A 26121-nucleotide genomic window follows, 5' to 3' on the forward strand; every position below is an offset into this window, starting at 1 on the left:
GGTTGTGGTAAGATGGGGCAGGTGTGAGGGATTGTCTGATGTTGGCTGTGCCACGTGGGGGTGGGACGGCAAGAAGGAGGGGCTAGGAAGGTATATGGGGGGGTAGGAATCGGAGCTCTTTTTCTTGCTCCTGCTCTTGCTTTCCTGCTTAGCCTTGCTGTGATGGTTTCTGAGTAAAGTTCGAGTGCTTGCACCTCCTGATCGGCTCGTCTCTATGTTTATCCGGGTGGGCTCCGAAGACTGGTAGGTGTGACCCTGGCAGCCTGCTCCTGTTAGGAGGAGAGTGCACGGCGCGGCCGGCACGGTTGCTGAGGACAAATTGTCAGAATGATACCATGATGGCCACAAGGCTCAAGACTATCTGGGGGAAACTCTGACTCCAAACTAGGGACACAGCTTTGAATTAGAAAAAGCTATTCTATTTAAGCTTGGGGATAAAACCAAATTTAGAGTAATGAATGAAATAGCACAAGGTTAATGAGGGAAATATCATATTGAATCTTGTTCTTTTTTGAGCTATAAGTAATAGAAATTCATGGTTTCATATATAATCCTCTTTTTTCCTGGTCTACTTTGTATATTGAAATATTATTTTTTTAAAAAAATTTGTTAAATTCAGAATTTTTAAAAACTTAAAAATATAAAATTCACAGATGCTTTATAAATGTTCCCCTTTTAAAATATTGTTCTTAGTATTGTCACACTTCTCAATTTCCATAAAAGTTCCAATTTTTGTAAAAAGAAATAATTAGTGGACATGTTTACTTTATACTAAATTATTCTATTTTATTTAAGGGCCCAAGCCTAATATACAGTTATTACCCAATGTGCCTCAGTTTCCTCATCTGTAAAATGGGTATAATAATTATACCTGTATCCCAGAGTTGCTGTGAGGATAAATGAGATATTTGTAAAATGCTTTGCAAGCCTCAAAATGCTATAAAATGCTAGTTATTATTATTTTTATACATGTTATACTGATAAGGAAACTGAGACTGAGAATAATTGACTAGTAAGTGTGTGAGATAGGATTTGAATTCAGGTCTTCCAGACTCCAGATCTAGCACTCTATTTACTAACCACTTAGAGCCCTCAAGGTAGGTGACTCAAGAATCCAAGGCGTAAAACTTCAATTCTGGGAATCTGTCTTGTTTACCTTGGAGAGATGTGGTATCACTGAAACTTGATTGACTAGGAGTATTTCCACGTCAAATGGTGAACTACCTGGTCAAGAATAGGAAAACTTGGAGGTAGAATTAATTGGTCCCTACACAGCATGCTCAAGCCATCAAGGCTAGGTAAAATTGATAAGTGTGACTCAAACACACAACTCTTCTTCGTGGTTTTCTTTCTGATGAAAATAAATCTGATATGATGTCAGCTACACTATTTCATAGAATTTGATATTTTGGCAGTATTCTCAAAAGACAGGCTTATCCAATAGTTGCCAAGTCTTGATCTACCAAAAGTATTAAGTGTCTTATTCAGGTTAGTGAGGTTGGCAAAAGGGTAATAAAACTGTTCTCTGCATATGACAGATTGCAAAATGCCCAGCATCTCTGCCTGATTATTACCTGAAATATCGCTGGAGTATTATATTATACATGCTACCAAAGAGCTCTAGTCAATATCTCAACAACCAATGGAAAATGGTAAAATTCCATTCTGGCTACCACAGCCAGACTTTTAAATTTTCTCTCTCAACTCTGCTGATTTTCTCTTCTGTGCAAAAGAAGCATTGTAAGAAAGTCCACTGCTTGAAGGAGACAGAAAAATTCCATTTAGAATAACTACAGATGATATAAAATACTTGGGAGTCTACCTGCCAACACAAACCTAGGAACTATATGAACACAATTACAAAACACTTTTCATTCAAATAAAGACAGATCTAAACAATTGGGCAAATTCATGGGTAGGCCAAGCCAAGGTAATAAAAATGATAATTTTACCCAAGTTTACTTATTCAGTGCCATACCAATCAAATTATCAAAAAGTTATTTTATAAAGCTAGAAAAAATGTTAACAAAATTGATCTGAAAGGATGAAAGATCAAGAATACTAAGGTAGTAAGTGGAAAAAATATGAAAGAATGTGACCTAGCAGTACCAGATCTCAAACTGTGTTACAGAGCTGTAATCATCAAAGCAATCTGGTTACTGGCTAAGAAATAAAGTGGTAGATCAATGGAACAGATTAAGTACACAACACACAACAGTAAATTATCATAGTAATCTAGCCTGTGATAAACCCAAAGATCCAAGCTGTGGGGACAAGAACTCTCCATTTGACAAAAATTGCTAGGAAAACTGGAAAGTAGTTTGACAGAAGCTAGGCATAGTCTAACATCTCGCACAGTACACCAAATGGATAAATAATTTAGGCATAAAGGGTGATATCATAAGTAAATTATGGATGAAATTAAATGGCATGAAATTCAAAGCATGAAATTAAAAAAGGTTTGTACAAACAAAATGAATGCAACCAAAATTAGAAGGAAAGCAGGAAACTGGGGGGAAATTGCTTTACAGCAAATTTCTCTGATAAAAGTCTCATTTCTCTGAGTCGAATTTATAAGAATATTAGTTATTCCCCAATTGATAAATGTCAAAGGATATGAATAGGCAGTTTTAAGAAGAAATCAAAGCTAATCAATAGTCACATGAAAAAATGCTCTAAATAACTATTGATTAGAGAAATGCAAATTTAAAAACACTGACGTACTATCTCACACTTATAAGATTGGCTAATATGTCAGAAAAAGAAAATGATAAATGCTGAAGGGCATGTGGAAAACTAGGGACATTAATGTGCTGTTGGTGGAGTTGTGAACTGGTCCAACCATTCTGGAGAACATTTTGTAACTATACCCAAAGGGCTATAAAACTGTGCATATACTTTGATCCAGCAATACCTCTATGAGGTCTGTATCCCAAAGAGATTAAAAAGTGTGTGTTGGGGGGTGGGAGGGTAGAAGGACATATTTGTACAAAAATATTTATAGTAGCTCTTTTTGTGGTGGCAAAGAATTGGAAATTGAGAGGATGCCCCTCAATTGGGGAATGACAAAACAAATCATGGTATATAATTGTGATGGAATACTATTGTGCTGTAAGAAATGAGTAGTAGGATGGATTCAGAAAAACCTGGGAAGTCTTATGTGAACTGATGCAAAGTGAAGTGAGCAGAACAAGGAGAACATTGTACACGGTTACAGAAATATTATAACAATGATCTACTTAGAAAGATTTAGCCACTCTGGTCAAGATAATGATCCAAGGCAATTCCAAAAGCTCCATGATGAAAAATGTCATCCACCTCCAAGGAGAGAACTGATAAACTCTGAATGCAAATTGAAGGATACTTTTTTCACTTCCTTTATTTTTCTTTTTTTGTTTTCTTTTGTAACATGGCTAATATGGAAATATGTTTTACATGACTTCATGTGTATAATAGATATTGTATTATTCTCAAGGGGTGAGGTATTGGTGGGGAGAGGGAGAGAGTTTGGAACTCAAAATTTTTAAAAATGAATGATAATTTTTTAATGTAATAAGGAAATATTTAATGAAATAAAAATCAAATAAACAAAATAAAAATACATTTTAAAAAGAAAGATCATTACTAGAGGAAGAAAGAAGGAAGATAGTAGAAACAATTATTTTATGGAAGGGAGGCACAATGTACACTACTTCTCACAGACAGAGGTAAAGATAGCAGATAATTTGCTTTAGGAGCTTGTTAGAAAGCTGATAAATACAGATTAGACTCATCTGAGCTACAGTGGGGGTTCTGGTAAATGTTTAACACCTGAGTGCTTTGGAATGTATATACAACACACTTTTAAATGTAATCTGAATTATTAACATTTTCTGAATGCTTTCTTAAGTCTAGACAATCAACAAAACAAATGTGATTTGTAGAATTTGCTGATTTCTGAGATATAAATGCTCACACTGAAAACTTAAAAATTGGCTCTCCCTATCTAGCAGCCTCCTGTATACCATTGCCTAAGCATCATATCCCAAAAAAAAGTCCAGAAAATGGTAGGAAAGTGTGCTATAGATAAAGCCTTGCTGAGGGGAGTTGTTCAGACTCTTTGACCTCAAACAGGCAAGCTCTAAGTAGATAGTTTATGAAGTCTGATCGACAAGAAGAGAAGAGAAAAGTAATCAAGGATAAGTGGGCCCCTACTCATTGCATTAAAGAGATGGCAGGAAGTTTTTAAGTGCAGATCAAATGCACTTGAGCAGGTAAAGGTGGAAAAAACCCAAGAGAAAGGTGGGAAAGTCAGGTTTCATACAGTGAAAGAACCCTTGATACAGTAAATTGTCAATGACTCATGGAGTTAGCAGGAAAAAAAAAAACAAAAAACCTAAGGGTCTCAGCTCAGGCATCTACCCAAAGCTGAATACATTCTTGCTTCTGCTAGCTACATATAAACAACATCCAGTTTGACATTCCAATGGGGGAAGAAGGTAAAAGGGACAGAAAAACACCTCTATATTCTCCATATATTCCTTGTTTTCCTTCCAATTGAATTTCTGGTAGTTTCCCTTCTATTCGAATGAATGAATGAATAATAACTTAATAGATTACTTGCTATGTACCAGAGACTGTTCTGGTAATACAAGTAACTTTAGTGATACAATATCACTATAATGAACTTATATTCTAATAAGAAAGAGAAGGTATATAGGGGCATGGTGGCCAGGGAACAGAGGTTCTACTGTGAAATCATGGTGATATTGAGTTTTTCCATAGTGCATTTAGCCAACATGCTCTTTCCAGAAGCAATAGTGTTGAGGTGTAGATGCTAGTGGTGCTGGGACCCCGAAATCATGACACGTGGGTCCTGCTCAAATGAATTTGACCCAAATCTTCTTTCAGCCAAAGACAAGGTTTTATTAGAGATGAACCATACAGGCCAGACTCTTAAGGAATTTGAACATTTAGTGACACCCATACTGATGAGCGGGCATGAGAAAATCTCAGTGTATAAATGGAGGCCAGGATGGATCTTATATACAGCCAAGTAATTTGGGATGACCTCAGGAATTTAGGGATAATCCTTATGGGAGTCTGGGAGGTTGAATGGGGTCATCCTGGAATAGACAATGGAGGGCTAAGCTCCATCAATGTAACAAAGAACTGGAAGATAGGTAAGGAAGAGGTTGAATGGAGTTTGGATAAGATCAAAGACTGTACTTTGAAATAAGAGAGTGGGGGATAAGTGGGTGGCTGGATATGATGATGAAACATGGTCCAGTAGTTAAGGGGGGTGGCCAGATTTAGTGTACTAAGAAAGTTTGCACTCACTTATTTAAGAATCAACACAGCTCAGCCTCAAGGGAAGAGTTCCAAAGCCAATTGGATTTATTCCTCCTGGGACTAGGTCAGGGCCTGATGGTGCTACACAAGTGGAGAGAAGCAAGGCAGATGGCAAGGTTGCCAAGATGGACTGATGGATGGAACGTAAGTGTAGTCTGTTCTGATGCCAATAAATATGGGCTAGGCAAAGTTATGTTCATTTCCTCACCAATCAAGATGAGAAAACAGACAGAACATGCTTCTAAAAGTAGAAGAAAATCCTACCATATGTCCCAGAATCTCAGGATCTGGAGAATAGCTCTTACTTAAGACCTTCAAAGGCAGAAAGGATGGGCTGCCTCGGAAGTTAGTGGGTTCATTCTCTATTACTCAAGATCTTCAGGTAGAGGCTGAATGACCACTAGTTTGAGATATTGATGAAATGAACCTGCTATTCCATCCATGTTGTAAAATGTATTCCTGTTCATGTGTGGGTTGAATCTGTTGACCATTGAGATCCTTTGTACTGCCTTGATTATTCTATGATTCTTGGACCCATGCAAGACACTAGCTATGACCCTATGGGCGAATCATTTTAAAAGCAAACAAATAAACTTTTCTGTACCTCAGTTCCTCATCTGTAAAATGGAAAAAAAAATAATTCTGATACTACCTGCCTCACAAAATTATTGTGAGTAAAGTGCTTTGTAAGCCCTAAAGCTTTCTATAAATATGAGTTGCTGTTATTATTATTAGGGTGTCAAGATGCTGCATAGAAAGCCCTTAATTTCCAAAAAGCTTTCCCACTGAGACAATTTGCTTCTTGCTTTATGGGCCAGTGAGAGCAGGGGCACATCACTAATGCAATCCCAGCTTCAATTGGAGATTCATCTTCTCCAATACTGTAGTGAAACATTTGCCTGGTTTTGTATTTTAACAACATTAGACTCTTGCCCTAAGCTACCGAGAATCCGAGTATTTAAGGGAATGAAATTTTCATCCACAGCTGTGAGATTCAGAATCCTGTTGCTTCTGCTGCTTTTTGACATCGGCTTTGAGCCTGTTCCCTCTCCTTCCCATTTATGCCATCTTGTTGCTTCCATTGTGCTGGACTAAAATTAGAAACCGAGATTGACATTATTGCTATGTGAGTCTTTCTAAGTGCATCAGCTGAATACCCTGGTAATTGTCTTCTTCCTTCTTTTTTATCCTGCCAAACAAACACTTGGGATTTTTAGCATATGTTTTTTGCCATATTCCTCCATAATCTTCTTAGTTTCCCATTGTTACCATAGTGATCTTCACCAAGAGTTAATGTGGGTTGGTGTTTTTTTTTTAAAATAAGTTTAGAGAGCTATTCTTTGACAGTAACCAGCATGAGAGGAGTGTTCATTGAGATCAAGGCAGCCTGAGATGGCATCTTGGAAAATTGCTGGTTTGTCACACATAGGCATCACTCTATATACATGCCCAGAATCCCAATACTAGAAGGAGACCTCCAGAAATCACTCATTCTCCTCCCTTGTCTGGAACTAAGACTGCACTTACATCTCAATAGATATCTTTTGTTTTAGCCCTCATGTAACAGCACAATGAGTGACCATTTTCCTGAAACTGAAACCAGGTTAGCTGTCAAATAAAAATAACTTGCAGCCCTCCACTTTGTCATCATGCTTTTTTCCTGCCTCTTCCTTGGGTAGGGAAGACCAAGGTTCAAAGCTGAGTCCTGGAGACTCCCAGAGAGTCCAATGCTGAGCCACATGGCATAAGTATTTTTGTAGGCAGCTGTGGAGGGAAACACTATTCTTGGCTTTGTCTGACAGGGAGATGGCTTTTTGCAAAACAAAGAACCATTAGTGAACCTCTGTGAAGAAGCACAGATTGCTTATTCTCTCCCTCTTCCTCCCTTACCTCTCCCATTTGAACTGGGAATTCCAGGGTCACAGTTGCAGATGGAAAAGATGGTGTGTAGTGACTCAGCACACTTAGCGTGTGAAAATATGCCTTTGGAGACTCGACTTGAGGCAAGCACCTGACCAAACATCACTAACGTCTGTAACATGTTAGTTTCTTAAGCCAAGTCAATGGGCTTTGTTGGCCTATTTGAGACTGATGTTTCATTCCTTAATGACTAGATGAACTGCAGGATTAATTGGAAGGCAATGTGAATTCCCTTGTTGTTTGGATGGAACCAAAGACACCTGGCTAGCATACAATGAAATGAATACTTTAAAACGAAGAAAAGTGTAGGTTTTTTTATCTCTCCAAAGGAAGAATTATTTGAAAATTCTAATTCTACACTTCTGAGGACCAATATAGTAGAATCCCATAAAAGCACAAGTGTTTTCTAGAACCTAATAAATACCACTACTACTAATAATAATAATTAGCATTTCTGTAGCACTTTAACGTTTGCAAAGCACCTTACAGATATTATCACATTTGGTCCTCACAACAATCCTGAGAGGTAGGTGCTATTATTATCTCCATTTTATAGATAAAGAAACTGACTCTGAAAGAGATTAAGTGGGAACAACTAACAAATGTCCATGGCAGAATTTGAACTCAGGTCTTCCTGTCTCCAAATCTACCACTTTATCCACGGAGCCACCTAGCTGCCAATACTTATTTTAAGTATACTTCATTGATTTAATATGGTGTTCCATTAAAAAAAAAAAGACTTAAAAAAGACCACAGTTAACCAAATTCTTTGGGGAGCAGGTAATCTGACCCTTAGAGACAAAGAAAGTGTTAAGAGATTTGCCTTTGAGGCAAGCCCAGGTTGTGGTTCTTCAGTTTTTGCTTGTGGAGGCTTTCCCCACAGATCATGGATCATCTGGATCATCGTAGAGAATGCTAACTGGTGAGGGGTGGAGGGGACGGTAAGATGTGGGCAGTGAATGACAATTGCAATAGCTCTTAATTAGCATGCTGGTTTAAATTTCGGATTTTAAGTGGACACAGAGAGCTAATACCTGATGCATGGGGCATCCTACAGCTCTGTGTATCTATTAATTTCTTCAAAAATTACCCATCGGAACAAATCCAACCTCAGCTTGTTTCATTCAGCAGTGACAAACCCAGCCCTGTTCCAAGAGGAAATAAAATATTCAATTACATAAAATACTTTTTTGTCCGACACCCTGAATATTGAGTTATGTGGGATGGACTGATCTCTAAGGCCTGTTCCCTCTCAAACATTCTTTGAGTCTATATTCTAAAAATGGGCTTCATGAATGAACTCAGCTGCCTCTCCTGGAGCCTGTGGTGTTCTGCTATCCAAATCCATAGGAGGTGTGTCCTTAATTACTCAATTACTCATTGCCGGATAAGGGACAAGGATGGTGGTGAAGACATTCTAGAGAAGCAGAGATTCCTAAAGATCTCAATGACCTGGTTTGCTCATCCCCAATTCTTTGTGCAAAGATGTTTTGTTTTTCTGGACTCCTCTCCATGTGCTAACAATTAGATAGTGACTCTATAAATGAGGAGAAAGGGCAGTGTTGTGTACTGTGGGTGGTTTTCTTAGTTTTTTTTTTTATTGAAAACATATGTGAACATTTATATATAAATAGAAAACAATGGGAGGCTGCCATCATTTTAGCAGCAGTTTATAAAATTTAGCATGAGCAAAAATCAAACACTTCTCTACCTAGTGGTCCCAGAGCTCTGGTGCATTGATATGTGTGTGTACTGGTTAATCCGAGGCAAGAGCAAGTTTTATTACTTTAGGCTCTTTATTTCTCATCAGCAGGAAATTTTTGGTCAACGGGAAGTAGGCTGGTTCTTTCCGTCACTCCCTTTGCTTAAGCAAATCATTTGGTAGACCTGACACCCATCCTGCCCATGGAGCTTCTGTATTGTAAGGAAGGGGTTGGGGTGGAGGGGCAACAAAAAGCCCTCCTTCCTCCACCCCAGCCCTAGTGGAGATTTATTTATTTACCAATTAACCTAATAGTATTAGAGCCATTTCTGAAGTTTTTGGTTTGAGGGCTTAGAACATATGCTTACATACTACTTTGTACTACTGTAGTTGTTTAGTCGTACCTGACTCTCTGTGACCCCATTTGGGGTTTTCTTGGCAAAGATACTGGAGTAGTTTGTCATTTCCTTCTCCGGCTCATTTTGCATATGAGGAAAGTGAGGCAAACAGGGTTAAGTGACTTGCCTAGGGTCACACAGCTAGCAAGTGTCTGAGGCCATATTTGAACTCAGGTCTTCCTGACTCCAGGTGCTCTATCCACTGCACCACCTAGTTGTTATGTACCAATTAAAATTAGAAAGGGACTGGACCGGTGACTTCATTGGTATAAAGAACAGCTATCTGTTATCCTTCCCTCTGGCCATATGACCAGTCCATGTTCTTTTTCATCCATACATTTCTTTAATGGCATCTTTTACATGGCTCTTCCATATTTGTAATGTATTGGAGCCTGCTCACATCCACTGAACTTCTCTATTGACCTTTTGTGACTGTTAATTTGAGTTCTGTGACTTGCGCCACCAGGAGAATATCGATATTAAAAATGTTTTCTAAGTGAAATTTGAATTAATTAAAAGAACTTTGCAGTTTCCCAAAGCCCGGCCTCTTTTTCCTTTTCCATTTTGGATCCAACTCATTGTCAATTTGAAGTATCTGCCATCTATGTCTATGTCTGCGTGTGTGTGTGTGTGTGTGTGTGTGTGTGTGTATGCTGGCAGATGAACTCTGTAGGCTTTCCATACAACTGGAAAACAGGGATTCTTCATCCACTTGGTTTCCCCGTGTGGGTAGTTAAACAGGACTCTTTAGAATGATTATGGATCTAATCCAGAAAACTCTAAAGTGTTCCCAGGTTAGATACAATCAGCATAATGCCATCCACAAACAGGAACATCCAGAAGATCCCCACCATCTGTAGGAGATTCCTCTTCCCTTTGAACTCTAAACTGGATCTCCTTCACAATAGTGGCAAACAGCCTTGATGAGCATATGCCTCCTTTGCTGCAAGAGGGTGGTTGAACAAGCTTATTTGTTATTGTTATTTGTTACATCTTTCAAGGAATCATATAATTTTGACATATAGGTGACATTTTTAAAAAACTGGACCTGTGATTTCATTGGTATAGGGAACTCCCAGAGGTAAGTCATTCTTTGTGACTTAGAGTCTTGGAAGGTTGCTTGGAGGACTTGCCAATAGATGGCCAGTAGCTAAGGCTTCCTGACTCTGTGACCAGCTCTCTGTCCACTACACCTCACTACCCCTTGAATGGATGGCATATGCATTATTTATTTAAGTAGCTAAAATTCTTGCTTAGGCTTTCTCATTATTTTTTTCTTATGAGAATGGTATTATCCCCAGGTTACAGATGGAGACACCAAGGCTAAGTAACTGGGAGACAAAGAGCGGGATTAACTCTGCCTGTAAGGTAGCTCATCTTGTCATTTATTGAACTACAACAACAAGGTCTCTGGAAATTGTCATCTCAGGACTCTCTCCATTGAACCCAGCTGCCTCATTAGCACTTAGCCATCAAAGCCTAACAGTTCACTTCTATACTAGTCTCTACTTTTAACCTAAATGGTAGATAATTAGACTTTGGGTTTTTCCTTCTCCCTGAAGAGTAGCTCTGGGATCAATGTTGGAAACCCTCCTTTAAAAGCAGTATATTTCTGGGTTTGTTTTTTTTTATGCTGTGACTCTATTGTGTGTGTGTGTGTGTGTGTGTGTGTGCGCGTGTTGTGGAAAACAAAGTGGGGGAGGCTGATGAGGACTTGAGGACTGCAGAATTTCATGGAGGATTTGCTGACCAAACATCACCAAGCTAGTTAAACCAGGCCTGAACGTGAGGTCTGAATGTAACACAAATCTCACACATTATTAATTCCAATGACATTACCATAGTACAACATCACTAGCTAAAGTTGAGGTGTCATGTTTTGTTATATAACACTACTTTATCACTAAGTTCAATCTTAAAAAATCCCATAGGTGTTAGATAGAGGCAGTGTCGTCTAGTGGGTAGAGCACAGGACTCAAAGCCAAGAATCAAGCCTGCTTCCAACTCTTCGTACCCGGGTGGACAAATTGCTTCACTCTGTGAGTCAGTTTTCTCGTCTGTAAAATGGAGATAATATTTATAGTGCTGACTTGGCAGGGTTGTTGTGTGGTTTACATAAGAAATATACGAAGTGCTTTGCAGACTTTAAAACCCTACAAAAATGTCAGGGTGGTTTTCTTTTGGTCCAGATCCGTGATTCCTTTGACCTAAGGAACTGCCAGTGAATAAACTCCCTCAACCAAAGAAGACTTCTACCATATTTGCAGCTTGTAGTCTTGACATTCCCAGTAACATGGGACATTGGGAAATTAAGTGACCTGCCTAGTATCAGATAGTCAGCATGTATCAGAGATAGGACTTGAACCCAAGTCCTCCTGGCTACAATGCAGACTCTCTATGTTCTATATCACACTGCCTCCATCCAATGCCTAAAATTTTATAAATAGTCTTGAATGCCACTGGAGAAAGCTTGGGATGCCCATCAATTAGGGAATGGCTAAGCAAGGTATAGTATGTGATTGTGATAGAATACTATTATGTTGTTAGAAATGATGGGGGTGGTTAGAAAAAACCTGAGAAGACTTAAATGAACTGGTGCAGCATTGAAGTGAGCAGAACCAGGAACACAATCTATACAGTAATAGCAATATTTTAAAGAAAATCAACTGTGAAAGACCTAGATATTCTGAGCAACACAACCATTCATTGTAATTCCAAAAGACTCATGATGAAAAATGCTATCCCCTTCCAAGTAGAGAACTGATGGATTCAGAGTGCATATTAAAGAATATTTTTCTTTTTTTTCTTTTTCTTGCCCCCTGCCCAGCATATCAAATGCAGAAATATGTTTTGCATGGCTTTACATGTGTAATGGGTGTTATATTCCTTGCCTTCTCAATGGGCATGGGAGGGGTAAGAAGGAGGAAGAGAATTTGGAACTGAAGACAAAATAAAATTGAATAATAAAAAAAATTTAAGAAAAGGAAAATTACTCCTTAAATGCCAGATGATGGTAACTGCAACCATTCTGCTCTAAGGCTGGTGAAGGGTTCTGCCCACTACTCAACTCGACCTTCTCAGCTATTGTCAGTGTAAATAGATGAGTAAGATCTTTATCATTGTTCTGGGTTCCAGAGCAGTGATGGTCTCCCACCGGTCTTTCCTCCTGTAGTGCTCATTAGGAAGTAGGTGTGTCAATATGGAAAAAAACTTCTTGTAACTAGCCTCTTGTTCATAACCCCCTTCTACACCAGGAAGGCACAAGAGAAGGTAGAAAGCACAAGAAGGCCATGTCATTTGCCTTGGATCTCCTTCCCCTGTGTCATCATGATGTTGGGAGAGGGAGTGCTCACAAATTATTGTCTCAGCTGGAATTCATCTTATTTTTCTCCCACTTTTAAGTCAGAAGTTCCCACATGTAAAGCCTTACATAAATATCAGGCACTTTTTCTCACACCTCTGGCTCTTGAACCCTTACCAAGCAAATTTAAAGACTTTACCGTATGACACAACCCACTATGTTCCCGTTGTCTCCTTAGTTTGGCATTAAGACATTACTCTCTGTCATTCTCTGACCTTCAGCCACATTAGCTACTTGTTGTTCCCCAAACTCAGTATGCTATCTCTGACCTCAGGGCCTTTGAAGAGGTTGGCCCCATGGCTAAAATGTATTCCCTTATCAATTCTGCTGCTTATTTCAAAGGGTAACTCACATATCACTTCATATGAGAAACTTTCCCTGATCCTCTAGTCTTTAGTGCTGTCTACCCACTCAAAGTATCTTGTAATTACCTCTCTGTTTACATATTACAGCCTACAGTAGACTATAAACTCCTTGAGGGTAGAGAGTTTTGTTTGATATCTCCAAACAGCATTCTCCGTGCAACTTTCCACAGCTCTCAACTGGTGGCATCCATGGCCCTCTTCTGCAGTTCCTAGCTGGTTATGTGTTGCTGCTTCTTTTGTAACTCTTTCTGTGTGTCCCAGCAGTAGGGATCTCCCTGCCCCTCTCAACTTCATATAGATCTCCATCATGTACTTGGTGGAGTCTGGATAAAATCACAGTTGAATATATTCTTTTCCACCACCCCAGGCATTGTGTTACCTAACTAAGTTAGTACTTCCCATGGGTCTAGAAGCTTCCTAAAAATAGCCCTCTGGACCAGGAAGAGGAAAGCTCCTATACTTTGCTGCTTATATTTGAAGAGCCCTTCTTAGATTTTGTGATTCTCTTATAGCACAAGTAAGCTTCTATAATTACAATCAGAAAATCTTTATAATCCCAGAAATATTGTGTAGAAACATTTATCTAACCTCAAAAAATTTGCAGAAGTCAAATTTACATATAGCCAAGAATTAAAGACTCACAGAACATTAATGTTAGAGGAACCTCAGAGATGAATTGCTCTAACTCCCTCCCTCATTTTAAGATGGGTAAACTGAGACCCAGAGAGAGAGGATTTGTCTTGACAGATTTTACACGGCTAGGTAGTGGTACAGTTGTTGTTTAGTCATTCTTCAGTCATGTCTGACTCTTTGTGACCTCATTTTGGGATTTTCTTAGCAAAGATACTAGAGTGGTTTGCCGTTTCCTTCCCTAGCTCATTTTATAGATTCGGAGATTGAGGCAAACAAGGTTAAATGACTTGCTCAAGGTCACACAACTAGTGTCTAAGGTGGGACTTGAACTAAGGTCTTCCAGGCCTGGCACTCTATCCACTGAGCCACCTAGCTGCCCTAGTGGGATAGATAGAACCAGAATTCAAATCTCCTGATTTCTGGTTCAGTGCTGTTGACCTTTTTTCCTGAACTGAGTGGTAGCACAATAAATACATATTCAGCTTGTTGTAGAGTTAATGAGTGGGGGTTGGGGAGTGGGGATTGGGAATAGATTTTCAGAGTTGTAAGGGGCTTGTTAACTAGGTCAATGCCCTCCTTACTGCAAAAGTCCCTTTTATATTTCTGACAAGTAGTCACCCATCCTCTGCTTGAATATATCTAGTGACAGGGAACTCACTTCCTTACAGAGAAGCCATTTCCTATTGAAGAACTCTAATTTTAAGAAAATTCTCCTTGGTAGTGACCTGAAATCTCATAGGATTATAGATTTAGAATTAAGAGTGGCCTGAGGGGTCTTCTAGCTTATCTTCTTCACTTTGTAGATGAAGAAAATGAAACCCAGAGAAGTTTAAATGACTTGGCCAAAGTTGCACAGGTAGAACCAGGATTCGAACCGAGGTCCTCCTACCCTGAATCCATTGCTCTTCCTACTGGTCCCTTATTAATTTACTGCTAATTATTTACTCGTGTATTATTTTATTATTTACAATTATTACTTTATTATTTGCTGACTATAGTTAAAGTAAGGTAAGAACACCATTACAGACCTTAATGTATCTTGAGATGATAGTAGCCAGAGCAAATAATATGAAGAAGCAGATGGATGCTGCCAAACATATGGACTTGCCAGTGTGAAATGACTTTAAACTTGTGCGATTTTAAAAGCAAAGCAAGTTTAAGGCTTGGGTGCCTTTGAGCTCTGTAACCTGCTGGGAATATCTTGTATTTTAAGCTCTCCCACTGAAAGGAGAGGCTACCTCCTCTACCTCCAGCTAACTTTATTTAGAAGGAGTTTCTACATGGGCTGCTCAGGCTCAGTCACCTGGGAACAGGGCTCTGCAGTTTTACACCAGGGAGACTAGCATTAGAGGCCTTGAACTATTACCTCCTACTCTGGGGATTTAACAGAAAGAACAACAAAATCAGAAACTCAAAGCAAATCTGCCAGACTTTGAATGGGGCTGAATATCTGGCATAGATAGATCTGTGAAGAAAGCATCTCATGGATCACATCTTTTACTCCCTAGTCCTTGAGTAATGGAAGCGTGAGAACTGTTACCGAGTCACACGATTGAAAGCTGGAAGGGAACGTTCTGTAATCTAGAACAACTCTCTCATTTTGCTGATGAGGAAACTCAGGCTCAGATAAAAGGAACTTGCTCAAGGTCACAGACATATAAAGTAGTAGATTTGAACCTACGTCCTGTGATTCCAAGTCCTGTGCTTTTTCCCACCAGATAGGGTGGCATAACAACAACATTAATAGCTAATATTTATTCAGTACTTTAAGGTTTGCAAAACGCATTGTATATTATCTCATTTGATAGAATGCTGGAATCAGAAACAGGAAGATGTGGGTTTATAGAGTGTTAGACTTGGAGTAAAGAAAAATCCAGAATTCAATTTCCACCTCTGTGTGACATTTATTAGCTACAGGACCCTAAGCAAATCACTTTATCTCCCTCAGCCTCATTTTCCTTCCCTGTAAATGTGGATGCTAATACTTGTAGTACCCACTTTATAGGATTGTTGGGATGCTCAAGTGAAATAGAACATAGAGTGCTTTGCAAACCTTAAAGTCCAATTTAAATGTTAGATGTCATGGAGAATATACATTTTCATGACAATTTTTATTTTACACAGTGCTTTATGATCTTCATTAATTATCTTTCCAAACAGACTTTTAAATTGGGCAGTAGAAAGCTCCTTGAAGACAAGATGATTTTTCTTTTTTTGTATTTGTAACTCCAGAACCAATTGCCATGTGTATAGTAGGCACCTCATTAATGTTTAATTGTGTGGAGTAGGCATATGCTAATGTTGCCAGATTACAGACTGCCCTGCTCTATTTACTGTGTGACCCTAAAATACTTAACCCTTCTAAGCCAAAGTATTTCTCATCATGGGAACAAATGAGTAAGGAATTCGTGTTGTTGCCCATTCCCAAGAGAAAACTGAAGAAATAAATGAGTGTGAACTAAACTGTTTTCTCTCTTGTGTTTAGGTCAACATCTCCAACTTCAGCTTGGTAATGGAGTCTGACTTGGGCAATTTCATGCCCACAGGTCTAGCATTCACTGGAAGTGATAAAGCCCGGGCTATTATGAAGGAGGTCATGAACCTGCTACAACCCATAAATACCACCCAAGTCTTTGGGGATGGAGAAGGAGTTGACATTAACTACTGGATCCAAGCTGGAGTACCTGGTAAGATTTGGAAAATAGGCGTGTTGAATTGAAGTGAAGTGGACTGTACAATCACAACTTTTGAAATTCTAAAGATGTATTCCAATATGACCAGATGGAAATGCCAGAGGCGACCCTACTTATTCCTGGTGTGGGCAGCCACCTGAACATTGTGATTTGAGGAGCATCCAGGAAAATCTGCTGAACTAAAACACCTCCCATCCTAAATCCCACATGGCCCCACCATTCTCTTGGGGTTCTAGCCTTCCGAGCTCAGCTAAGAGCTAGGCATGCAACGAAAGGCAAAAAACATGGTTCCTGCCTTCAGTGAACTCCCTTTTAATGGGGGAGACACCATACAAACAACTCAATGCATACAAGATATGTACAGTGTAAATGTAAATCTCAGTGTAGCAGTATACATCTCAGTATGAACAGTATAATTTTCCGAGGGAAACACTAACATTGGAAGGGACTAGGGTGGCTGGGACCGTGTTGCAGAAGGTGGAAGTTGAGCTGAGACTTAAAGGCTGTCAGGAAAGCCAGGAGGTAGAGGTGAAGAGGGAGACTGTTCCAGCTACAGGAGAAAGCTAGTGAAAAGGCACAGAGTCAGGAGATGGGGTATTGTGCAGTTGAAATAGCAAGTTGTCCAATGTCATGTATGACAGAATACCTAGAAAGCAGTAAGATGTAAGGAAACTATCAGTGTAGGAAGAATCCAGGTTATGAAAAGCTTTAACAGCCATTCCGAGGATTTTATATTTGATCCTGGAAGATCATGTATGTTTCTTCAGTTTGTTCTGTTTTCCTTTTGAGTCAAGTGGTATAGTAGATACAGTGCTAGCAGGAAGGCCTGGCTTCAAATGTGATTTCTGACACTGATACTAATACTGATATTGATAATATCAATAGTAGCTTTTATGTAGTGTTTACTATGTGCCAGGAACTGTGCTAAGTGCTTTACAGATATCTCATTTAATTCTTGCAACAACCTCGGGAGGTAGGTGCTGTTCTTATCCCCGTTTTATAGATGAGGAAACTGAGGCATAAAAAAGTTAAGTGACTTACTGAAGGTGTCTGAGATGGGATTTAAACTCAGGTCTTCCAGACTCCAGACTCAGTACTCTATCTACTGTGCCACCTACTACTTGTGCAACTATGGGTAAGTCACTTAATCTCTGTGGGTGTTCTTCATCTGTCAAATGAGGATAATAATAGTACCTACCTCCCAGATTGTTTGAAGGAATAAATGAGATAAGAATTGTAAAGCACTTAGAATAGTATGTGGCACATTGTAAGTGCTATATAAATGTTAACAATTACTATTACTGTTATTATCATTATTATTTATCATCTGTAAAATAAGGGTCATTGGACCAAATTGTCTCTAAGGTCCCTGCCAGCTCTAAATCCATGATTCTGTGAGTTAAGAATCTTAATAGAAAATGAGGGCACATGAGCCAATTGAGATAGATTTATGAAATATTGTATGATCATGATTTTACACTTTAGACCCTTGGCCAAGCTGAGAAAGAAAGCTTGGCCACAGAATTAGAAGGGAGGGATCCAGACTGGTTCCAGGGAGCATTCTGGGCATTGGTGCTCACCTACCTGTCTTTCCTACTCCAATGCCCATGTAGAAAGCCCATGTATATTAGTACAGTAGAAAATTTCCTATAGCATTAACTCCCTTCTACCCCCAAGAAGATGCAAGAGAAGGTATAAGATGCTGCTCTGTGATGACATTTGACATGGGCCTCCTACCACTGTGTCATCATCATGGCATGAAGGTTGCCTTGCTCAGCAAACAGCTTTGGTTGTTATAGTATTCTCACATCCTGCTTGTAACAACATAGGATCAAGTAACTGTAACAGCTGGGAGATCAGATTGAGTCTCATGCTGCAGCTTCTCTGAATTTTTTAAATTGAGCTTGTTTCCAGGTTCTGTCTCTAAAGGAAAGGGAGTGGAAGAGGACAGGTAACCTCATACTAGCCTGCCCTCCAGAAGCTTAGGCTCTGCTTTCAATAGTATTTTTTTTACTTTGAAATCTTCTTTCAATTCACTTCTACAAACATTTAATTAAGTGACTATGGATAGGTACTGTGAGAGGCAAGAGGGATAGAAAAAAAAATTTCACTATGTCAGCCCCTGTCCTCAAGGAGCTTATATTGTATTGTTGTTTTGTAAAACATTTCTACAGCTAGCTGACCCAGTGGATAAGAGTGCTAGGCCTGGAGTCAAGAAGATCTGGTTTCAAATTCAGCCTCAGATATACTAGCTGTGAGATCCTGGGCAAATCTCTTAATCTCTGTCTGCCTCAACCTTAAATGGGGATAATAATAGCACCTACCTCCCAGGGTTATTGTAAGCATCAAATGAGATAATATTTGTAAAGTGCTTAGCACAGTGCTGGTGCATGATAGGTGCTTAATAAGTTCTTGTTCCCTTCTCCTTCCCATCCCTACTATGTGCACTGTGAGAGGCAGTAGAGATACAAAGAAAAAAATTTCACCATGTCAGTCCCTGCCCTCAAGGAACATAATTATTTTCTGTAATTGTTTTGAAAAGCATTTCTATAGTCACAAAGATTTCATAACTACAAGAGCAAATAACCATTCCCTCCCCACTATCATATGCAAACAACACAGCTATTTTTTTATTTGTAAAGTAGATTTCACCAGCAGTGTACTACATATGTTTAAGGTGTTTTTTTTGCGGGGGGGGGGGAGATTAATGGCTCATATTCTACTGTAACACTGTAGATCACAATCATATTTTTGGCTTTATGGCTTAAAATAATCTTTCACAACTAAAAATAGAATAAGCTATCTTAAAAAAATACAGGACCCAAATTCTTTTCATTCTCTGTGTGTGTATATGTTAACCAAACTTTGAGATTGTCTTAAAGGAACAGTCCTGTTCATAGCACTAGTAAGTATATCATTTAGACCAGACATCTCAAACTATCCAATGGTGTGAGAGTTCAATCAAGAAGCATCTATTTGGCAGGCACTATGTGCTGTATCCATTGCTAGGTGGGATGGATACAAATGAGATGTGAAACAGTTTCTCATCTCAAGGACCTGATCCTCTCCTGGAGGGACAGAACAATTTTGTGCGTAAATTAATAGAGAACATAGATAAAATAAGTACAACGTTATTTGAAAAGTGGGACACACAATTAGGAGCATTAGGAAAGGCCTTTTGAAGGGGTTGGCTCTTGACTTGAGTTTAGAAGGAAGCTAGGGTTTCTAAGATGTAGAGATAAGAAAGGAGAACATTTTAGGCATGGGGCAATGGTGAATGGCCTTTGCAAAGGCATGAAGGTAGGAAATAAGATGTCAGATACAGGGAAAAATGATTAGACCAGATTGGCTAAAGTTAGAATCCATGAGGGGAGTAATGGGTAATTATCCTGGAAAGATAGTCTAGAGTCAGATTGTGAGGGGCATTTAATGCCAAAGAAGTTTATATTTGGCCCTAGAGGCAATGGGGAACTTCTTGGTCAGGGAAGTTACATGATTGGTGTCTTTAATTACTCTCATTCAGTGACATTCAGTAAATATCTACGAAGGGTCTGTTACAGGCTTTGTTCTTATTGTGCTTATTGCTGTAGAGGAAATGAAAAAGAATCAGTTGGAATCCCTGCCTTCACTGAATTTTTTTCTGGTACTTTGGTCATTTATTATTGTTTCTTCTGCAGTCAGTCATCAACTTAGTGTCTGGAGGCATGACTAGTACCAGTTAAATTATGTTGAAGAATTATTTTTCTGAAATCCTAGTTCTCCAGCTGAAAGTTTCTTAAGATGGATGAATCAATGAACAATCATTTACCAAGCACATGCAAAATTCCAGATCAGTCCATTTGCTATCTATAGCTTTGGGCAAAATTGTGGTGAAATATAGGAGAGTTGGGGGAAGGGAGGAGAGAGTGACGGTAATGGCCAAAATGAGCTAGAATCAGAATTTTAGACCTAGAAGCCAACTTGGACATCCTATTTAATCATATCTTCTCATTTTATGGAGAAGTTAAATGATAATTCTTAGTTCGTAGAAATAATCAATGACTGATCTGAGTCTAGAACTTTCATCTAATGGCTCAGTATTTGTGCTGGTACATGCTACTGTTGGAGATCATCTGTGGAATGTACATTTCCATGATGTCTATCTTTCTAGCTAAACTGGATAGCTAAGATGTACTCCTATCATTTTTTTTCCTATATAGAGCTTGCATAAAGCCAGATCCATTCAGTAGTAATATATTGCAATTGTTGACCTGTTGGTTAGTCTTGTTAAATTGTCAACTTTGATTTTTTTTCTGCTTTAATGAAACTGAGATATGTGGAGCACCATGGGTACCAGAAACCCTCCACTCCCATGATAGCATTATTGGGGGTTCTGGACTAATGAAATCATATTTTGTGTTATTTGAACTACTTTTAAGTTTCTTAAGGGATACATTTCTTCATTTCTACTGGTATGGAAGATTTTAGTTCAACTCTCTACCGGAATAATTTGTGTCTAGAAGAAAGGAGTATGTTCTAAATAACTCCTTTTTTTTTTTCATCTCTCATTCCCCTCTTTTTCTCTAGATAGGGTATGCTATTGTAGTTAGCAGTTCATTTAAAGCAATAAATGTTTTCCTGGAATTCTCTTTAGTTTCCTTTTGAGTCCTATGATGGGAACTGGATGATTGCTGTTTTCCCCTTAGTTCTTTTGAAACTAGTATTGAGGCTTTCATATTTTTTTTACTATTCCTAGAAGTTAAGATGAGACTGCTTTAGTTGTGATTCTTATTCCTCATTGAAAATTTCAGGAACTAGAAATTTTAGAAAAAGATGAAGAACAGCAGGTAGTCTCAAATGGAAAATTAAAATGTACCAGTTGGGTGTTCTTTCACCCTTGGAGACCTAATGCACTCTGATGGCTAAAATATAAGCATTGTTACCCATGTAAGCATACTGATTAAATTGTCATTTGAAGAGTTATTCACCCAACTCTTTTTTTTTTCTTTTTTTTTTTAAATCAAGCCCTTTCCTTGAATGGTCTTTTGTTAAGGCAAAGACATTCTCCAACAGTGAAGCAAAGTGTTATCAAACTGTAAGCTAGGCTCAGATTTCTTAAGAACCTAGCCAAGAGCTCAGATTTTTATAATCTAGCCAATATCTCACAAATGTTCAGATTCCTGAAGAGTCTGGCCAATATGGCAGATCTTTAATAAAACTTATTTTTGGCTCAAAGAAGTCTTGGGTTGAATTCATTCAGGCAGGACCCACATGTAGTGATTTTGGGGTCCCAGCAAACCTAAACTTCTAGACCTCAACAGCACCACAAGAAATAATGAAAATTGATAGTTTCAGAAAAAAACCTTTATGAAATGATACAGAGTGAAGAGAGCAGAACTAGAGTTAGGATTATACAATGACAACATTATAAAGAAAAACAACTTTGAAAGACTTTAGAACTCTGAATAGTGAAATGACAACCACTACTTCCAGAGGACTGAAGATGACCTACTCCCAGAGAGATCCACATGGTTTTCCTCCCACCTCCATCCTCCCCCACCTCTCAAGATGATGACCCAGCATATCTTAGAAACAGCTTCCTGTGTATAGGAATGTAAAGTTCCTTAGCCAAGTTCTGGTTATGATAGACCATATGCATGACTGATTTCCATCTCCAGTCAAATGAACCTAGGTTCAGGGACTAGAGTCTACAATCTGGGAGCTCAAGCAGTGGGGACAATGGAACCCAAGATTCCAGGCAAATTCCTGGCACAATGGAAGTACAGGTAATTAAATAAACAAATATGTTTACCGTAAAAAATACTGTAAGCTGAGAACTTTTCAATTCAACAGACATGTATTAAATAGGTACTGTGTGCTGATACTGAGGATACAAAGACAAAAATGAAAATAGTTCCCACCTTTAAGGAGCTTACATTCTACTAGAGGAAAAGTACATAAATGTACATTCATACAAAATATATTCAATTCATATACAGTATTTTGAGAGCAACAGATTGCCAGGGAGGTCATTGAGAAAAGCCTTAGGGAGGAGGTAACCTCCTGAGCTGAGTCTTGTGACTGGAGCTAGAGGATCTAAGAGTCAAAAATGAGGACTCAAAGCATCAGAGACAGCTTATGAAAAGGCAGGTAGGATATGGAATGTTATATAAAAGGGACAAAAAAGTAGACTAATTTGCCTGGAGCATAAAGTGTACAATTTTAAATATTGTGAACTAAATCTGGCAAGGTGGATTGGAGGTAGATTATGAAGAACTTTAATTCTCTAAATACTAAAATGAAGAGTTTTTATCCTAGCGGTAGTGGCCAGCCACTAAAGCCTCTCATACATTGAAATGATATGGTTAGATCTGTGCTTTAGGCATATCATTTTTGCAGCTGGGTAGAAGATAGATGGGGGAAGGGGGAGACTAGAGGCAAAGAGACCAATTAAGAGTTTTTGGTAAAAATTCAAGTTAGCAGAAATATGGACTAATGATGTAGCTATGTGAATAGAGAGAAGAGGACCAATGCAAGAGATGTAGAGATAAGACTGACAAGGTTTGACAACTGATCTGATACTGAGAGTGAAGAAGAGGGAAGAACCTAGAATGGCACTAAGGTTGGATACTGAAATGCCATGGAAGATGGTGGTTGCCCCCAAAAGAATAGGAATGTTAGCAAGAAGAGTGTTTTGGGGAAAATTACTTCTATTTTGGTCATCTTGAGATACTGATACCTATAGGACATCCAAGTAAAGTTGAGAAGCCAATTGGTGATGTAGACCCTGGAGCTAAGGAGAGAGACAAAGGGCTTGATGGATGGATTTGAAAATGGTAATTCAGTCCTTGGGAGTTTTAAGAGATCACCAATAAAGAGATTGTAGAGAGGAAAGAAGAGGAGAAAAGAGAGGAGAGGAAAGGAGAGGGAAGAGAAGGGAGGGAAGAAGGAAAGGGAAGAGAACCTTGGAATACACCTACATATAGGTGGTAATCCGCCAAAGGACACAGGAAAGATCAGACAAGTAAGAGGAGAACCAGGAAAGATCACTGACACAAAAACCCAGGAAGAGAGCAGGTAGGGAGAGGTGGTCTGCCTTGTCAAACATTGCAGAGAAATCAAGAAAGATGAAGATTGAAAAAAGGTAAATAGCTTGAGCACGCATGTCCTTGAAGAGAAAAATTTCAGTTAAGTGATAAGATCACAGTATAAGAAACAGATCACGGAGGGAGAGATGCAACTGGAATATCACAATCCCTGAGGTATAGAAATGGTATTAAAGAAAACCAAGATGTAAAAGCAACTGGATTGGATTATGTATATAGAGTAGAGATCCATGCTGGAAGCAATACAATTGTGAGGTCTTTGAAGCACTAAGATACAAGGTAAAGGAGGAGAAGTTACCAAGGGCATAGGAAAAAAATCTTAGGTTTTATTAGTACAAAAAAAGGCTACCAAGAGAATATGAATAACTACTGATCTATGTGACTAATTTCTATCTATGCAAAATCTTTATGAAAGTCATCTTTATACGAATCAAGGGCAAGCAGTTATTAGAATTAATAAAAAACAAGAAGGCTTTTGCAAGTGATATTCAACAGTAGACCTCATCTTTGCCATTTTACAATTATCCAAAGATTTAGAAGATGTAAGATTCCATTGTGCTTATTATTTGTTGATCACGAAAAAAAAAACAAAAACCATGATGTGGTAGAACAAAACACCACCTTACAGGCTCTTTCAACAGCAAGGTGCCTCTCATCTATACATCAAAATTATTTAAGATTCCTTAGAAGATATAACAACAGAAATAACCTTTTCAGTGACCCTCTAATAATAAATGTCAGATAAGACATAAAACAGGGAAATGTATGCTTGCCAAAGGCATTCACCCCGCGATAGAAGAGATCCAATGTGGAGTCGGGTCAAAGAGGGATTATTCATGGATAGTGAAGTCTTCCAGATGCTACTGTTTGCAGATGACATTGGGGTTATTGCATGAGATTTGTAATTATTCAATGGAGTTTGTCCTATATATCCACCTTGGAAAAACCAAATTGATGAAGGATGTCTGTTGTCCAAATTTCAACATGCATTTGGAGAAACACCCTAAAGAGCTCATTCATCAGTATCTTTATCTCTATGTGAGCTTCACTTTCTATTTATTACACACACACACACACACACACACACACACAGATAATACATACACACATGTATATATATATATATATATATATGCATATGTATTTAGATGACAGTGCAGACTGACAATGAATTGGACCAGAGTTAAGCATGAGGGGAAAGACAGACTAAATTACCTTAAGGAAATTGGAAAACTGCTTTACTGACCCCAACCTTTCTGTGAAAGCAAAGGCCCACTTTACTCTACTGGTGTTACTGTATGGCAGTGAGAAACGGAATACAATTGCCTCTGAAGGATTTAAAATTAGTATGATATAGAGGGCAGTTAGTAGAGAGGTATCTAGTGGATATGAGCCGGCCACAATGTATAACCAAGGAAGAACTCTGAAGAACGAGACTAAAAGATGCTATCATGGAATTGTATAATAAAAGGAAAAGGGATCACTTGGCAAGAATGAAAGGATGCCAGACAACCAAAATTTCCATCCCTCTCAGTGTATGGAGAAAGGAAGAAGGTGACCAGCAATGGACCCCATATGGGGAACTTACAGGAGGCCATGGACAAGAGTCACACAGTATGAGCGGGCCTGGATAGGTTTCAGTTAACGTCATTGTAGGGAATTCTAGTATCAATGAGATCATGGATCTATTTGACTATTAAGTGATGAAAAATTTCATTTTACTCAGTACTGGCCAGATCCTTACAAGAATTACCACTCCAATTTCTAATTATTTTTTTAATGAGCTAACTTTACCCCAAATAAGAGGATCATAGCAAAATAGTTCCAGCAATCACTTGAAGTGTTGACAAGTACTTTGTAAGTAAAAAGTAAACTGAGATCATCAGTCCTGAAAAAAAGAAAGTTAGGGAGAAGCTTAGATAAATGATATCAAATGGACAATTTCATGAGTCCAAAGTTAGATGAAATTAGGGTAGACTGTGACCCTGACCACGAAAATACCTTGGTATGAGGAGGGGAAAATGCCAATGGCAGCTATCAAATAGACTAAGCTTTAAGGTGGACGTACTACACCAGAGAAGCAATCAGCATTGTGACCATGTCTGCATTTTGCCTCCTGGTCCACATCTGGTTATCCTGTCCTATATCTTTGTTCCAAGAGTTTTTTTTTTTTTTTGCATGCCTTAGCATCTTGAACTTGGGCATAGCACAGACTCCCTGATGCCAGTCTGGCCAGGCTTCTTGGTTTATGCTTCTTTGCCTCCAGTTCCAATCTAGTCCCTTCTATACCCAGGCAAAGATTACACTTCACTGCCTGGATGTTTACCTAATCATTCACACGTGTTGGTGCAGCCTTAGGCAGACCTGACAGTGTTGTCTGGCTCCAAAACAAATGGCTTGCAGCTTACAGTGACAGAATTTCCTTCCATATTGCAAGTCTCTCACCCCCTAAATCTCACCCCACCCCGCAGCCCAGCAAGCATTTTCAGAGGCTGAATAACTGCATCAATAGCAACCTCATTCCTTTGCAAACTTAACAACACTACGTAATAAGGTTGCCATTTGGAAGGCAGCAAACTCTCGGTTTAGGCAGGACCCTACCATGCCCACCATGAAATTTTGCCCTAATTCAG

General features: G+C 38.8%; 1 protein-coding gene across 5 annotated transcripts in view; it reads left to right on the forward strand.

Annotated features, from left to right (window-relative positions):
• CPQ (carboxypeptidase Q) overlaps nucleotides 1-26121 on the forward strand; it is a 624148-nt gene that overhangs the window by 513564 nt on the left and 84463 nt on the right. For all 5 annotated transcript variants that reach the window (XM_027849956.1, XM_027849959.1, XM_027849958.1 and 2 more), the window contains one exon: nucleotides 16196-16397. In XM_027849956.1, coding sequence (XP_027705757.1) covers nucleotides 16196-16397 — 202 coding nt within the window. The remainder of the gene's footprint in view (nucleotides 1-16195; nucleotides 16398-26121) is intronic.

This window comes from Vombatus ursinus, unplaced genomic scaffold (genome assembly GCF_900497805.2).
Source record: "Vombatus ursinus unplaced genomic scaffold, bare-nosed wombat genome assembly UNPS02008961.1, whole genome shotgun sequence".
Lineage (NCBI taxonomy): Eukaryota > Metazoa > Chordata > Mammalia > Diprotodontia > Vombatidae > Vombatus > Vombatus ursinus.